Source organism: Condylura cristata, unplaced genomic scaffold, assembly GCF_000260355.1.
Source record: "Condylura cristata isolate star-nosed mole 26May11 unplaced genomic scaffold, ConCri1.0 scaffold00001, whole genome shotgun sequence".
NCBI lineage: Eukaryota > Metazoa > Chordata > Mammalia > Eulipotyphla > Talpidae > Condylura > Condylura cristata.
The window spans coordinates 34,274,310-34,292,236 of record NW_004567102.1 but is presented as its reverse complement, the minus strand read 5'-3'; the positions used below and the strand labels follow the sequence as shown (position 1 = coordinate 34,292,236).

The 17,927-nt window shown below is 36.6% G+C and overlaps 1 protein-coding gene across 7 annotated transcripts in view; it reads right to left on the bottom strand.

Moving 5' to 3' along the window:
* The window catches only part of DOPEY1 (dopey family member 1), a 72,618-nt gene extending 54,981 nt beyond the window's left edge, over nucleotides 1–17,637 (bottom strand). For 5 of the 7 annotated variants that reach the window (XM_004673651.2, XM_004673652.2, XM_004673650.2 and 2 more), the window contains exons 1-5: nucleotides 17,552–17,637; nucleotides 8,428–8,618; nucleotides 5,680–5,861; nucleotides 3,993–4,163; nucleotides 1,746–1,935 (exon numbers count right to left, since the gene is read on the bottom strand). In XM_004673651.2, the coding sequence (XP_004673708.1) occupies nucleotides 1,746–1,935; nucleotides 3,993–4,163; nucleotides 5,680–5,861; nucleotides 8,428–8,565 (681 nt within the window). In that variant the 5' untranslated portion in view covers nucleotides 8,566–8,618; nucleotides 17,552–17,637. Of the gene's footprint in view, nucleotides 1–1,745; nucleotides 1,936–3,992; nucleotides 4,164–4,937; nucleotides 5,013–5,679; nucleotides 5,862–8,427; nucleotides 8,619–17,551 lie in introns of those variants that run through there. The other 2 variants (XM_012721294.1, XM_012721298.1) reach the window with 2 other exon arrangements.
* Nucleotides 17,638–17,927: the final 290 nt, after the last annotated feature.

Genomic DNA, 17,927 nt, shown 5'->3' with positions numbered 1-17,927 from the left:
AAGTACACTGCTGAGGGGAGTAACAGGCGGGTCAGGAGAGGTCTGCCTCACCATGTGGATCACTTTCAGGGTAGGCGGGAGTCGAAATTATGCTGAAGTGGCTTAAGCTTCTTAGTGCTGTACTTTAACCTGCTGTGCCACCAGGGAGGGCCCTGCTATTATTGTTTTGTTTTGTTTTTAAAGATTATTTATTTGTGCATACAGAACTGGGGTACTGGCCAGAGGCACAGGGGTGGTGAGAGGATTCACAGAGACAGAGTAGGAAGCACAACAGTGTCCCCTCAGACCACTGCTGAAGGGAGCAGTGGGAGGGTCAGGAGAGGTCTGCCGCTGCTGCCATGTGGTCACCTCCAGGTAGGCGGGGATCGAACTCATGGGGAAGTGGCTTTAGCTTCTCAGTGGTGTGCTTCAACATGCTGTGCCACCAGGGAGGGCCCCATCTTTGCTATTTTTAAGGATACGACATTAAGTTTCACCATTACCACAGCAAAGACCCACTGCAATGGCCTGAGTTCAGTCTCCCACCAGACTGTTCCTATTGAGCCCAGCAGTGTATTTCAGTAGAACTGCCTGTTCTGCTCCCCACTCTGTCTTTGTGAATCTTCTCACCCCCAACATCTCTGGTCTGCACCCAAGTTCTTCTACATAAAAATAAGTAAAACTCTTTAAAAAAAAAAAAAAAAAGTACTACAACATTCTACAGATAAAGTATTTCCTTCTGTTCTTAATCTTAAAATTTTTAAAAAGCATAAATATGTAATCAATGGGAACTTTTTGTCTATTATCTTTCATTCTCTGCTTTAGTACTATACCCTCATACAAACCCTATTCAGAACCCAACTATCATTTTGTCTAAAATCCATCATTCCTATTAAGAAAAAAAAATGCTCAAAGAGAAAGTTCACTTTGGAACATTATAATTGTGACTATGTTAACAGTGGTCTGATGACTCATCAAGATGATAGTAAAGACCACTAACTTGGATAATGAATAGTAGATATAACATATAATTAGTTTTCCATAAAAAAATTAAAACTTATAAAATCAATACTTACTGCTGGGGCCCTCCCTGGTGGTACAGCAGGTTAAAGCACAGCACTAAGAAGCTAATGCCACTTCCCCATGAGTTCGATCCTCAACCCCAGAGGTGATACACAAGGTGTGGCAGACCTCTCCTGACCCAACCGCTGCTCCCCTCAGCAGTGTATTTCGTCGATCTGCCTGTTCTGCTCTCCACTCTGTCTCTGGAGAATCCTCTCACGGCCCCTGCACCTCTGGCCTGTACCTCAGTTCTATAGCATAAATAAATCTTTTTTTTTTTAAATCCATACTTACTGCTTATTTTGGCCTTTTATAAATTTTCTTTAAAGATTTATTTATTTATGCATACAGAACTGGGATTCATACTAGTGGTGGGGGTGGGGTGGAGTGGAGTGAGAAGAGTCACCAAAGACAGGGTGGGAAGCAGAACAGGCAGACTGACTAGAATACACTGCTGAGGGGAGCAGCGGGTGAGACAGGAGAGGTGCTGTGCCATGTGGGTCAGCTCACTGGCCAGGGATCGAACTCGAGCTGAAACGGCTGCTGCTAGCTTGGCAGTGCTGCTTTTATAAATTTTATTGCTGAAAATTATCAATTCCATGAAAACAGAAACTGTTTATGACACAATTCTCAGTGTCTGTGTTGAACAGGGTGCTTGGCTCTGAAGAAGTATTGGTTACAAGAGCAACCATATACAGACCTACCATTAACTCAATATCACTGCCAATTATATAAAGCTGATCTTCCATGGAGAGCTTCCTGTTCAAATGGGCTAGAACATACGTGATTCCTGGTAAACGCACAGCAGGACTGGTGAGAAGGCTTCCCCAGAGGGCACTGTAGAATGCTGACTGGTCCACTGCAGCAGCAACCTTTTCCAATAGTGTGTTTGTTCTGGGGTGCAAAATAAAGTGGTTTACGAAGGGAAAAGTTTAGTTTCACCTTTTTAAAAATAAATTATTATTATCTTCAAGAATGTATGAAAACATCCATGGTATAGAAATATGTTCTACCCTTGCAGTAAGTGTGATAGAAGGGAAGAAACATATTCTCTAGGGCCACAGCGCTGGAATTAAGTCCTGGCTCCACTATTTACTAGCTGTGTAACATGGGGAAATAATCTTTCAATTCAGTTTCCTCAACTATAAAATAAAGACAACAAAACCCCCACAAGTCTTACACATCTCAGAGGGTAGGTAAATACCACATAAAATTTAGTTGCTAGTAACCCTATATAAAACATAGTTTTTGTTGATTTGTACAAAAATCTTAAAGGACATTTCCAAATATTTCCTTCTCCTTGAAATTATAACAACTTCAAAATTCACAACTTTAATGAATTAGGTGAAGAAAAATCAAGAGTATATTATTGCTTTATTTAGGACATTTAAATATTAATTCTTTTTGATGTATAACTACATATATATATATGTATATATACTGCAAGTACAACAGTTTTAGAGTCAAAAGAATCTGATAATGAATTCTGCTGTTTATTTGCTTTAGGACTAATATGCTAGCATTATAACCCCTACTGGCTTCAACTTACCTACATTTTATCTATTAAAGAACATGTTTGCAAATTCTTTTATGAAACTTTTGTGACATACTAGACAAAACAAAATGCCTGAATGTTTGTGTCCCCTCAAAGTTTGCATTAAAACCCCTAAAAGTGATGGAGGTGAAGCCTTTTGTCCATATTTAAGTCATGAGTGTGGTGTCCTGATGAATCAGCTTAATATCTCAGGACAGAAAAGCCACGGCACTCCTAACCCCTGCCACTACATGGGGATACACAGAAGGTTCCAGCTGTGAACCATGAAGAAGGCTCTTACCAGAACATAATCATGCTGGCACCTTATCTTGGATGTGTAGCTTCCAGATCTATGAGAAATAAATTTCTGTTGTTTATAAGCTACCCACACTATGGTATTTTGTTACAGCAGTCAAAACAGACTAAGACACATAACAAGCACATCATAAGAATACCAGTCATAAAGATCATAAATCAATTTCTTCATTAATTTTATAATTGTAACTAGTAGAGTTTTAAATTGTTATTGATTCTATGCTTCCCTTAGGAAAATTACTGTAATAATTAAAACCAAAATTGAATCATAGACTAAATGAAAAAAATCTCACATTACCTTTCTAAAAGTGTAGATAAATAAAAATTAAAAAGTGAATAAAAGTAAATGATAACCTTTGAGGGCAAAAATTATTTTTTTTCAAGGTAGCTTATAAGGGGACCCAATATTTTGAGAATTATTAACAAGATATTAAAAATACTTAATATTATCATGCATTATCTACATCTACTAACTTCCAAAGTATTAACAAGTTCTAAAAAAGACTGAATAATTTTCTTTGAGAAGTTTAACTATCAATAGTATCATGTCAGCAACTAGTGAAACAACACAACACTTGATACTAGACTACTTCCCCCCATTAATCATTAAAAAAATATTGGCGCAGGTGCCATTTCCCATTTTTTAAATTAATCTAAATGTCTTATTTACTGTATTATTTTAAATTATGGATCACAATTATTTGAGTGAATTTTGTGAAATGTGCTAGCTACTGGATTATGTGACTTCATTAACACAATGATACAAACACATTACATTTATTTTATAGATGAGGAAACTGAATCAAATTCAGAAATGTTGAGAAAGCTTTCCTAAGGTCACACAATGTTTGTCAAGCCAGGATTTGAAACCAGTCCCTCTAGTTGCCAAGTTGTGCTCTTACGATATATAGCTATCATTTCAGTGTGATATACAAAGTAGATATACAGTAGTTTGCTAATGAAAATCTTCAGGTATTAAACTGTTATACTGACGAGTCCAGAATAATTTTTGTGACATTAACACATTAATGATCTAAGGATAATTACTATCAAATCCATAATTTTTCTGTATCTAGCTGCATCAATAACAATACCATCTTACCTCTCATAATACTCTGATCCTTCTTCTAAGCCAGGAAGAATACCAGTCAGCAAACCTTGCAGACCAGGCTTCAGTGTTTTACCCAGAGGCAGGTAGTATATCTCATATAAACTTAGCAATGTTGGTTTAACAGACATGGCAGCATTTGCAAGAAGAGGAAATAATCCAGAACTGTTTAAAAGAAATTTAAAAAGGAAGGGGGGGGGAATCAAAATAACCAAAAAAAATCAATTCATATGTACCCATGTATATATAAATCTTTTACTTATTTTTGATGAAGTGATACTGATTGGCTTAAAAAATGACTGCATTCATTAATTCAACTTATGTCTTTCGCCTAGCTTCACACTCATAAACCCAGTATTTTTCTGGTTATTTCATAGGTTTTCAAATTTCACAACTTTTAAACAGACTTTCTCTCCTCCTCATTCCCCCAATCTGTTTCTTCTCCTGAATTTTCTACCTCACAATATGGTGTCACGATCTATCTAGTTACTCCAAACTATAAATCTAGGAGTGATACATGACCTTTTTAAAAGAAACCTACTCGAATTTGCAATTAATTACCAAGTTTTTTCTCCAAATCACTCCTGTGGATACTGTTTGAATACCTCCATCTCCACCAGACAGTTCCTTAGAAGAGACTGCCATCATATCTTGATTACACTGCCTTAGTATTAACCTGAAATAACTGTCCTCAGTATAGTCTTGCTCGGGTTTTCTTTCAGGTCAAGTCTACTGTTAACGTGGCTTTTGCCATCTTGCTACTACACAGTTTCATACAGCCCATATCTGTTTACCAATTGTACCCCTGTACTGCATCCTCTGTTCTATCTATCTATACTGGAGAATTCCTTTCAGTTTTGTTTCAGAACCTTCCATGGTCTCTTCACTTGTCTAGATCTATGCACAGCTTCTCTGACAGAATAATTCCTGCTCCCTTACCTCCTCTTTGTTGGAGGGCTGACTCCTAGACTGAGAGGGGTAACTCTCAGGTTTTAGGCTTGTGTAAAAGGATAGATTGTAGTGACCTTTACTGAGCATTAGTGGACTGCAGAAGGCCTGAAGAAGACGGGTTCATAATGGAACTGAGTTCTAGTTGCCTTGATCCAACACAGAGATGGCAAGTAAAGCAGGGATTTAAAATAGAAGTCAACATTAGTAATATCAATTTGAGAGTCAACAAATAAAAGATAAATATGGTTTTGGATAAGTGTACCCCAAAATGATTAAGCAAGCTCTAAGAAATTCCAATGTAGAGATAAGGTAAAGGAGTCTGCGAAAACAACTAAAACAGAGAACATGGCATTACAGATGCCAAGAGTAAGAAATTATTTCAAGTAGGAAATGCCTCAACCATGTTGAAAGCAGCTGAGAGATCAAAGTATCTTATTTTTTGTCAGGACAGTTCTCAAGCTTATAGACTATTCTATACTCAAATATTTTGAACTTTTAAAACCTTTTCATAATTGATATTTAAGTAGAAATCTTACATTAAGTAATACTTAAATTTTTGGAATAATTTAACTACCATGATATATTAGATCTCTAAAATCTCCAAATATTAAGAAATTAATGATTGGGTGGAATTCAAAAATTCCATTATTCAATCTTATACTTCTATTGCAAAGTGAATAGTTAAAAATATTTTTATTCTTATGTAAATAAATAATAGGGTTATTCTTACCTATATAAAAAAAGATCTTTGGCAAGTCGCTTAGGTCCAATAATTTTGAAGATAATTTCATATGTTTCAAGTGCCTTCCGATGAACTCCACCTGGTAATGCCGGATGCAGACATTGAGCTAGGCGTTTCCCTATGGTCAGCTTTTTGGGTACTACTTGGTACTTTGCATTATTTTGTAAAACCTTTGAAGAAAATATTTTCATTGAGTTAAGAAAAACAAAAATATTCTATTTCATTTTCCTAGTACAGTATTAGTAAAAAATCTTTATAGAACTTCGCTATACTCTAAAAAAAATTAGTTTGTCAAAGAACTTTGCTTTTGCCACTTACATCTACCACATTTGAATTGAAACTGAGGATTTAAAAGTATTAATGATATCAATTTGTTTTTAAAAACCTATTATATGGTAATAGAAATAACACTTTTATGGAAAAATATTTTCCAAATTAATTTTTCTCAGGAGAGACATTGTTTTTGATTTTTGCAAATCAGTCTCTATTTTTTGATACACTGAAATATATGAAGAAAAGCAGATTTCAACATGTATGTGTGGTTGGAGGAGAGGCAACCACTGCCACAGCACATTGCATTCTAGCAAGCAACTCTAAATGCTTACATGAATCTCCATGAGATGATAATCACCATTTGCTTTTATTTTCTTAGTTTCCCAACTGGAACAAATACATTTTGCTTTATTTGTTTAACTGTAACATTTCTTTAAGGATAATGGTCAGGACAGAATTTACTGAAGAGACTATTTTACAAACCACCTAAAAGAAATATTATTTAAACAGCAAAAACAAAGTATAAATGTAGTTCATTAAAGTATGATGGTAAAGTGCTGACTGGATGTTATAAAATGAACAGAGCGTTATTGCCTCCAGCACCCGCCTGGTCAGATCCTCTGTCTGCAGACTGAGATGGCTAGACACTGTGGCCTCTGTCTCCATCTTTGGAGCCCTGAACACCTCAATACAATGCCCAGCATGAATGATCCTTCTGTGCAAGGTGGAGGGGACAGGAAGGGAACTGTTGGGAACTGAGGGCAAAAATGAGCAGTCACATTGACCTTTCAAAGCCAGAAGACAGGTCAGTTATGCTTTCTTGCTTTTGTGGCTTCAACTTGCACCTTGGTACTGCTGGTAGCAAAGACAGCATCTAGCCACACACTGGCCATTTTGCCTTCTCGCTCTCTGTTCTCGCTTATTTCACTCCGTTCTTAATAAAATCTTTTTAAAAATGTCTCTCTGCATGCCTGCTTTTGGGTTTTGTTCTGAGTTTGTAAGCACATGGGTGAGGACTCATAAACTGAAGCACCTTCTATTTCCAGGGCTGCCTATTAACAAGAACAATATACTGCAACTGGAATATAGAAAAAAACACGCAAGGAGTCCTTTATTTTACAAAATAAAGAAGTGAGTTTAGTTAAAATACTCAAAAGGTTTGCCACAGGCAAGATAACAGAAGAATCAGCATTAGTTCCCCCAGTTCATTTAAAAAAAAAAAAAAAAAGTAGAAGTTCTAACTGAGGTCAACTTAGATATAACATTTCAGTGTTATTCCCACTATAGGTTTTTGTTTCAATGTAGATGCAATGAGTATCAAATAAAATTAGATCTTAAATCAAAGCAAATTAAGGGCAGAGTACTATTAAGAATACAGATACAGGGACGTCCCTGATGGCACAAGGATAAGTCTCAGCACTATTTATCGATCACTAGCCACTCAGCAGGAGTTCAATCCCTAGATAGAAAGCTGACCCATATGGCACAGCAGACCTGTTCTGTCTAGCCTGCTTCTCAGCAATGTATTTCTGTAGATCTGTCTGTTCTGCTCCTCAGTGATTCTGGTGACTCCTTTGACACCGCCCCCCCTCCATCCCATACCTCTAGTACATATGCATACAGTTCTTGCATGCATAAATAAAAAAATGTTTAAAAAAATACATATAGATATGAAAAAGGTTTTTTTTTTTCAAAGTAGATGTTTTTCATAGGAACCAAAAGTCAATATTTACATGTATTTTAAGGAAAATTATAATTATTACCAGAAGTATTATTATGGAATGAAATTTAATGCTATTAACACAAAATGCTTCAATAAAGAATTTCTAATATGAAGTTAAATTAAATAAAAAAGCAAAACGTAATATAATTTTCTAAAAACATTTGAGTTGGAAAATATGAAATAAAATTTATTGTATTAATAAACAATAACATTTTATACTAAAACATTTTTAGACTAAGTTCAATAATACTACTCTATTTCAAAACAGATTTGAAAATTCAAAGCTATGAGTTGACTGATAATCCCATTATAACAGTGGCTAAAAACTAAACATATTAGAAAATCTTTCAAGTCTCAGTTCTCCAAGGTCTAAGCACATGTTTATCACTTTGTAAAAAGTGCTAACGATAACTAAGTTTTGCTTGGACATAAACATTTTCTTTCCAATACTGTCGGAAAGGACACAGTAGTTATTGCTTCCCACGGGCAGTGTTCCACTTTGCTGCCAGAACTCTGTAATCATAACTGATGCTCAAATGCAGCAACTTATCAACATTCTACTTAGCATATTTGTTTAATTTTGTTTGACTACTGCGGTATGAAACTCGTAAAGTATAATGGCAATAAAAAAGCAATTCTGAAGTTTAGTTGTGTTGTTCATTTCAACATTAAAAGAAATCCAGTAAGTATAGACAGTGATTTCTGAGTTTCACTTTTTAAAAAAATGGATAAAGACTTACCTTATTAAGTTTTCCAAGTGCTGATATCAAATCTGCCCATTCACTGGAGTATTCAAAGTTCTTTAGTGCTTTGTCAATTGCGGCTACATAATTTCTGTATTTAGAGTCACTCAATAACTCCAGCTCTTCTGTGTTCATCCTCCCACAGCGTCCCACTAGAGACCAGTTATAAAGTCATGTATAATCATTACCTACAAAAAGAGATTGTAAGAGAAACCAAAGTTACAGAGCATTACAAAGTAAAGATGTTCCTGCTACAGAATTAACAGCTAACTTTAACGTTTAATATAAAGCAAAAACCTAAGTATAGCACAAGCAATACTTCAAAAAAAATCATAGAATTTAGGTAAAGGAAACTGAGAAACCAACTAAAATAGAAAATATGGCATTACAGAAGCCAAGAGTAAAAAACTACTTCAAGGTATTTTTGGTCAGAATAGCTCTCAAGCTTAAAGAGAGACTATTATAGTCTCAAAAATTTTGAAAAAAAAAATTTCATAAATGACACCTACAGAGAAAAGAAATCTTACATAAGGAAATAATCTAAAATGTTTGGAGTTATGTAGCTATCAAAATACAAGAGGTGTGGAAAAACTTCCATCATTAGGAATTTCCAAAGTAAATGTTGCTTAAGGTAAAATTTACATTAAATTTACATGAAATTAAATTCTCTTAAATTTCTTTAGGATATTACTATAACACAAGAAATATAACCTTGTAACAACAAATATAATAGCTGCTTTAGCCTCCTCATTTCTTTTTTTCAACTTCATGGCTGCTTATCACCTTCCTAATCACACGGGCTTATCCTTTGGCTTTCTTTCTTATTGACATATCCAATTTATCAACAGATTTATTCCCCCCCCCCCCCAACTAAATCTGACTGTGGTAAACCATATATTTCAGAATGGTCGTTTAAGCCTGGTTCCTAAGAAGTTTCTCCAGGACTATTACAAAAACTTCATAAGTTCACTACCTCAGTTCCTCTAAGAGACTTTGTTTTTTTACATTTTCTTCAGTAGTGCACAAAGGCTCTAACTTATCCACTTCCTTACAATATATTTTTTAAATAACAGCCATATAAATGGGTGTGAGGTGGTATCTCAGCAGCTTTAGTCTGCATTTCTCTAATGATTAATAATGCTGATGAGTATCTTCTTATATGCATGTTGGCTATTTGCGTATCATCTTTGAAGAAATGTCTATTCATTTGCCCGTTTTTTAATTGGGTTGTCTTTGTTGAGGTGTATTTTGGATATTAGCTTCTTATAATATTTTTGAATATCCCCCCCCATAGGCACCCTCTGCATTCTATTGATTGTGTCTTTTGATATAGTGCTTCATGTTAAAATTAATTATTTTTTTGTTTCTAAACATTCTTGCTTATTTATTTTTTTACAATGTAGGATTTCTCTTCTGTGGTGTATCATTTTTGTTTTCCTATCACCAAAGTGTCCACAGTCCTCTATGATGCACAGAAGTTTTCAAGTGTGCTATACAGTTCTACTTTTGCTTTTATTATGTGTGCTTTGCTGTCTTATCTACAAAATCATTGCCAAAACCAGTTATAAAGTATTTCTCCTATGCTTTCTTAGTAATTTTGTAATTCATCAAAGATTAGTTTTTATATATGGTATACAGTTAAGGTTTCAACTTTGTTTTTCACATGTGGATATCCAATTTGCCCAATACTACTAGTTAAAAGGTGGCCTTATTTGAGTGGTCTTGACATTCTTTGGTGAAGGTCATATGTACAAAAGGGTTCAGTTCAGAGCATTAATTCTATTCTACCAATCGATAGGTTTGCTTTAAAGTCAATATCACACTATTTTGATTACTATAAATTTGTAATGATTTAAAGTCTGCTGACACACTAAATTCTAACAACCTGATTAGAACCTACTCACCCTTTAAGGCCTCAAATTGTATCCCCTTTGCAAACTTTCTAAATGATTCAACCATTTCCCTAAACACACCTATTTAACTCCTTCATCCAAACTCCCACTACAGACTGCACTTTATCAGTACTTGCATTATTTATTTATTTTTAGTACTTGCTTTATGTTAACTGTACTGTCATCTCAGATGTGATAATCTCTGTGATAAAGTCCTCCTCTATCACTTAATTGCCATATCCCAAGCTCTTCAAAAAAAAATGCCTGACTCATAGCACATTATCAGTAAACATAAACATTTAGCAATAGAATATACTCAGCTAATAAAAAGAATGAATAAAGTCTATGCTTTGATTTAGAAAAGACTCGAAAATATATGCATTTTAAAAAGTGAGAGTACAGAACGGTGTTAATAGTACACTGCCATTTATATAAAAGAAAGGAAATATAAATTCATATCATTAGCATATGTGTAACGTTTCTGAAGGAGCACACAAGAAAATAAAGCTGACTACTTCCTGGGGGCCAAGTGAGAACAAGTGGAGGGATGCCAGGAATAAGGAGCCTTTTCACTATATCACTTTAAATCATGTGAATCATTATCTCCCATTTAAGGAATAAAATGTTTGATTTTTAAGTGTGTGTATGATCTCGTCTGATCTCTTGTCTCTAGCAAGAAAAAAAATTCATCTGTGAATATCCATTCTAAAACCATGAGCTATATATATATATGTCATATATTGAATATATATGCACTGTTTATTTATTTAGAGATATGTTCAAATACTAGCTTTCCAAGATGTGGTGGCTAAGCTTCTAAGATGGCCTTCAACGATCCTCAATTCTGTATTCATGTGCTTATATATAGTCTCTGCCCACACAAAAATACTGCTAGTCTATAAGAACATCAGAATATGGAAGAAGTGAAGGTTAGGTCATAAAAGACATTGCCACTTCCACCCTGATGTCTCTTCAATCATTCTTCTGGGGTAAGCAAGTGAGTCTTTATATCATAAGGCCACTCAAGAAGCCAGAAAGGTGAAACCCATTTATAGAGGAACTGAAAGCTCTTCCCAACTGCCAGAAACAAACTGCCAGTATGTATATTAGCCGCTCTGGAAGAAGATGCTCCAACTCCAAACAAAGCTTTTGATGACTGTAGTTCCAGGCTGACATTTAACTGCAACCTCACAAAAACTCAGGTCAGAATGTCACAACCAAGTCACTCTCCAATTTCTTCTGAAAGCTATGTCAGATATTTGTTGTCTTAAGTCACTACATTTTGAAATAATTTATTACACAGTAATAGTAACTAAAACATTTATTCTCAAATAATGCTTTCCTTTTTAAACCACAACCTCTATGCTGAAAAGACGTTAAAAAATAGCTATTACAGGCCCTCCCTGGTGGCGCAGCGGGTTAAAGCACAGCACTGAGAATCTAAAGCCGGAGTTCGATTCCCGCCTGCCCCGGGGAGACCACATGGTGTGGCAGACCTCTCCTGACCTGCCCGCTGCTCCCCTCAGCAGTGTACTTCGTCGATCTGCCTGTTCTGTTCCCCACTCTGTCTCTGGTGAAATCTCTCACCACCCCTGAGCCTCTGGCCTGTACCCCAGTTCTGTATGCACAAATAAATAAATCTTTAAAAAAAATAGCTATTACAAAAATAGACGGTGTCAAAATATAGAATTGGGAAAGCTTTGGCTTAAACTTCCAATAAAACCCAATGCCATTAAAAAAAAATCACATTCCTAGAACACTGATTTAGGCTCAAGGATGAACTTTCGAGCCTAAATCAATGTGGACATGCTTAATAAACTGGTAATGTTTGAGTCATTTAAATTCTTCTTTTACTTCCAGAAAGACAGACACTAACTTTAAGACAAGTACGATGATTTTCTTCCCCCCTGCCCTAACCCATCCTCTTCAGGGAAAATTTTTGTACAGAAAATTTTATAATTGAGACACAGACACATCATAAGATGTGTTCTGTGAGCATGGGAAAGCTACTGTGCCAGATGCAACATACTGAAGAAAAGCAAAAAGTATAATCAACTGACTGGGAGGGCAATTTATGGGATATGCAATATACAAGACTTCCAACCATTTGAAAAATTTGATCATAACAACACATATCCTAAAGTAGCTGGAAGCTGATATCTTATAGCACCTGTTTGTAATAAAACAGGATTATCAAAGGCCATTAGTAACGTGGGCTGTTTGCCTGTACAATTCAAAGGACTAAGATGGCTTTGCCTTTGTAGTTTTTTTCTGGTTATAGTGAGTTGTCATTTTTAAATGACAGTTTATTTTCACTGCATCTATGCCACTGCTTAGTTTTATACTAAGGACAAAGGAAAGAAACTGGTGAAGGTTACATTATGAAATAAAATCTATTCACCCAAACAGCCCAATTGTTACTTTCAATCTGATTTACCATCCCAGAACCTTATATTAATAGCAACCTGATCTCTGGTTGAGTAGCAAACTATAAATGTAATGATAAATGTAGTATTATCATTCAGGCAAGTTACATTAACACCAAATTAAATTATTTTTCTTTTAGCCTGAGTTCTTTGCTCATAAAATGGCAATTTAAACATTAAGCACATAATATAAACATATGTCTGTAAGTAACAGAGCAAGCAGAAATAAGAGTATATTTAGGGATTTTTTTTTCTGCATATCCTTATGAACTCTTTCCATTAAAAGAGAGAATATTTTGATACCTCAGATGAAAAAAAGATTCGAAATACCTTTTGCGAGATGGACATATAAAACTACAACTCAAACATAGAAATGAAAAGGAGAAAGTATTACATTTTTAAATTTATTACCTCATTTACTCTTATAAAGGTGTTGTCAGATAAACTATTTTTTTTAAAGATTTTATTTATTTTTGCATATAAGAACTGAGGTGTGAGCCAGAGGTGCAGAGGGCAGGGAGGAGTGTGTGTGGGATGATTCACCAAACAGATCTGCAGAACAGGCAGACCTATCGAAGTACACTGCTAAGGAGCAGCATGGGAAAGAGGAGAGGTTTGCTGAGCCAAGTGGGTTAGCTCCCTAGCTAATCCTGGGATTGAAATCAGGCCTTCAGAGTGGGCCTCTGTGATGACAGTGCTAAGACTTAGCCCCTAGGCGAGCAGGGAGGCTGGTAAACATATAACTAACATTTCATTACTTCTAAATCAAGTTATCATTGTTGTCATGTAAAATCCTCCCACTGGCATTTAGATTTGTATTGCTTTGAATTTAAAGATTTATCTTAAAGCAAATGTGTCCAAGTAACAAGAACGTAATAGTGCTTTATTTATAAAAGGAACATTAAAAACATTTTTGAAGAATAGACATCTGATTTAGAATGAGTGTTAGCTTTCCAGCTTCCTATAGTTTTAATTTTTTTAAAATTTATTTAAATATTCATACAGAACTGGGGTATACAGGCCAGAGATTCAGAGGGTGAGAGGATTCACCAGAGACAGAGTAGGGAGCAGAGCAGGCAGATCAACAAAGTACACTGCTGAGGGGAGCAGTGGGTGGGTCAGGAGAGGTCTGCTGCGCCATGTGGATCTCCTCCCGGGCAGGTGGGAATCGAACTCATGAGGAAGTGGCTTAAGCTTTTTAGTGTTGTGCCACCAGGGAGGGCCCCCTACAGTATTTTTAAAGTTAATTCTAATACACTTTAAAATTTACTATTGAGGTTTTATTTCCTAATTCTTTCATAGGAAAAAAATCAAGAAATTTTCAGGCACTGAGTATTCTAGTACCTTCTAAAATTTTTGTCACCAACCAGAGAGGAGATAATTTTATGGGATCCAAGGCCAGGGCTTCGAGATGTTGAATTAAAAGTGGAAGTAATTCCTTCTTAATTTTCTCTCAATGTGCTTGACTGCAGCAGGAAATCTCAGATCATTCCCAGAAAGCTACTAGCATCACTAATTCTTCCTTAGCTGCCCATTTGAAACAAAAACATCAAGTCTCAGATTTAGAGACTTCAGCAGGCAGTAGCTCTAGCTAAACTTTAAAATATTGTTTGTTTTCATTATTTTTCTCTTTGTCTAGCTTTTGCTTATGGCAAGTGATATCTGCTTTTAGTTTGTAGTGGCTATTTCAAACTTACTTTAAAAATTATGCTACTAATCACCTTGATAAAAAGAAATATGAAGAAAGTCATATTTCAGGCACTCTACATACATGCTTAATATTTTGAAGATGACATAAGAAGTTTGAGAAATAATTTACCCACTTAGTGAACAAACAAAACATGTGCCTACTAAACATCACCACTAAGCAACCATAAAGAACAGGAAAGATTTTTTTTTTCTTTTTGGAGATAATTTTTAAAGAAATATAAATAGAAAAGTCAGAAGGAAATTACTTAAAATGAGGTAATCAAAAAAACAACTCACAGACAAGGAGGCATCAGAGTTATGATTTGATGGGTATGATTATAACATGACAGGGAAAGCACTTAAGAGAACAAAAGTACATATAACATAGAGTTAATAAGTGATCTGATCCAAATCTTGACTGTGATGGTGGGTAGACATGGGTGGGTACACAAAGCAGACATAAAATGAATGCATGTTATTATATGTACATTCTTCCCTGATAAATTTGATACCTTACTGTTAACCAACAATGCAGTCACTGAGGTTTCAGACTCACCTAGGTTGGGGTGGGGATGGAAACAGATTAAAGGGAAATGACAATTCAAAGCCAAAGGTGCAAAGGTATTTATTTTCATATAATTTTCAATAAAATCCATCATCTATTACACAAATATAGCAGCTCTACACTTCTACTTACAGCGATTTTATTTTAGGGAGAGAATTTCACTGACTTGAGACGTACTACCTATTAAAATCAAGTTTACTGTTCCATCAGTCTCCATCAAACAAAAAATTCACTAATAGTACTCACCCCTAACAAAGTAACAGAAGTAGTCTCATTGGTTGTGTGCTAGTGACAACTGATAGAACTTAGCAAAAAAATTCAAATCTGCATTCTATATTTAATCCTATTTATATAAGTTAGAAACAACTGTATTGGAATTTATCTTTTAATTTTTAACTCTTTCAACAACTTAAACTCTTAAATGTTATATAAATTTTAAGTGCATTTCAAGGGTTTTTTTTTTTAAATCACATTTCATAGTTTTAAAAATTCAGGATTAGAGAGAGTAACCTTTCATAGTAAAAATAATGCCATGATAAATGTATCATTACTTGTTGGAACTTTATGTTATTCTGAATAAAATCAATAATGGCCATAAATTCTAATTTAAAACATGAATTAATTATGGTTAAAGGAAAGCATCAAGAGACCTGAAAAAAAAGAAGATACTTCTCTGCCATAAATTAAAGCATTAAGGCTCACAGAAACCTATATGCATCATTAATATTAATATTTTACTAAGGAAAATATAAGCCTTTTGTTATACCAGTGAGTTGCCACTAGATTTGCCATGCTTACAAAAGCTTAAGCTGGAACTAAAAAAAGCAATAATGTATGGCATTTTAGGGCTGAAAGGGGCCTCAGCTGACTTACAAATTTTCAAATTTGTATTCTATGTAACTATATTCTAAATGTTAAGAGACTGGCCATGAGAAATAAGAAATTGGCTCTCTTGCCAGGTAAGTTTAGGAAACGCTGCTATTGCCTTGCACTAAAGATATAGACACATATAAAGGGTAAAAAAGCCCTGCAATTAAAAGCAAATCAAAAGTTAAATCTGACTAAACCCAACCCTTCCAAATTATGTGCCATGAAACACTGTGTGGCTACTGAAACTCAAATGCATTCAGAAGAGTATACAGAGGAACCATCAGGTTGGGAAACAGTGGTCTTAAGAAACTCCCTTCAACATAACAAAATAGAGGCCTAAAGGAAACACACCTGGCTAGCAGAACAAAAAAAGGATATTTCATTCCCATATCAGTCACTTTCTACCACTTTAATTACAAAACAGATTTCCTTCAACTGCCAAACATTTAATTAACAACTTCTAATTTGCACTCAACATTTTGGTTATGATTCGTTTGTTAAGTTGGGTGTTTTTAATTCTTCTGTGACAGTGGATCCACAGAAAGGAGAGGTACCAGGTTCTCTAACTTCCAGATATGGGTTCCTAATAAGGTCCACCTGCAGATTTGCTAGCTTGTTTAGCAATTTTGGGGAATGACTGCGTACAGAGTGGAAACTGTAAATAATCCCTAAAACAAGGCATTTGTGTAACAACTGGGTTTAATGTATTCTTATTATAACCTTTGTTCCATTAAATCTCTGCTGTTTATCAGGTGGTAAATTACTCAGCACATAATACTGACATATGGTATCCATAATAAAACAAGATCTTTTGTATTCAGAGAAATAGCTACCAACATCGAAATTGAGGTATTTTTTTTCTCTCTCTCTCTATGGTTCAGAGCTTGTCAGGTAGTTTCCTATCCTCTCTTTTTGTAATTGTTGTAATTACCAATAGTTTTTGACTGCTTTAGTCGCCAAATCAATTTTTCTAATCCTTGTATTTCTCAAAGTCCACAGAACTCTAATGTGTAAATAATCAAAACGCAATTACTTAGCTATGAAAGAGTGGAGTTTTGTGCTGCTCCCCCACCTCAAGACAGGCGATAAGAAAGGAAACTGAACAAGGAACTACTGTTCTGTTGCAACTTTAAAAGGCTCGGGAATCAAAGGTGATAGCTGTTAACAACTTCCTTAGGACTAGTCCGACTTCCCTAATCAACCTGGGTACTCCTTCCCGAGCCAGCCGTGGAACCTTAACCGTGGCTGGCAATCTCGTATCCTCAATCCCACAGAACCACCAGACAAGACACTGCACGCAGCCCAGATTCCACCAACAAAGAGGTGAGACTGCGCGCCTTTAACGCACAGGTGCGTCTCCATCTCACCGCGCGTTCGGCTTCGCGGGCTCCGGACCAGCCCCCGACGCCCCGGCCCCCCTCCCTCCCACAGCGCCGGGCCGCCCCGCGCCCACGTCCTGCCCCAGCGGGTCCGGTCCCCGCGCAGCTCCCGTCTTCCCAGAAGCCGGAGGGCAGCCTGCCGGCGTCGCGGTTCCAGGCGGGGCCAGAATGGCAACATCCCGACACCGCAGCAGTCTGACCCGCGGGGCAATCCCGCAGCTCCAGAACGAACAGGCCCAGGAGGCCGCTCCCCGCCGGTGGCCGTCCTCGCGACCGCGCTGGGGGCGGGGACGCTGTTACCTTGGGTGGGCTCGGCCGCTCCCCGCCGGCGCCGCTCTCCTGGCAACCACGGCAGCGACTAGGAGGCCCCGAGCCCAAGGGCCTAGTGACAGCTCCCAGCCTGCACCGCGCCCGCGCCCACGCCGGCGTCGACGTCGTCCGCCCTTGATCCCGCCCCCGGTCCTTCCACGCTTCCGGGCGCTAGCAGTACCCACAGCGCCCTCAAGCGGACCTTAAGGGAAGGGGCCCATGACCACCAATTTCGGGCGTGGCTGGAAAGGGATATATAACCAGGTTTGTTAAAGCAACTGTGCCAGCCTTCTGGATGGTGAGTTTGAAGGGAAGCTAGAAACTGAAAACAGATTGTAAATACCATTTAAGTAATAATTAAGGTATT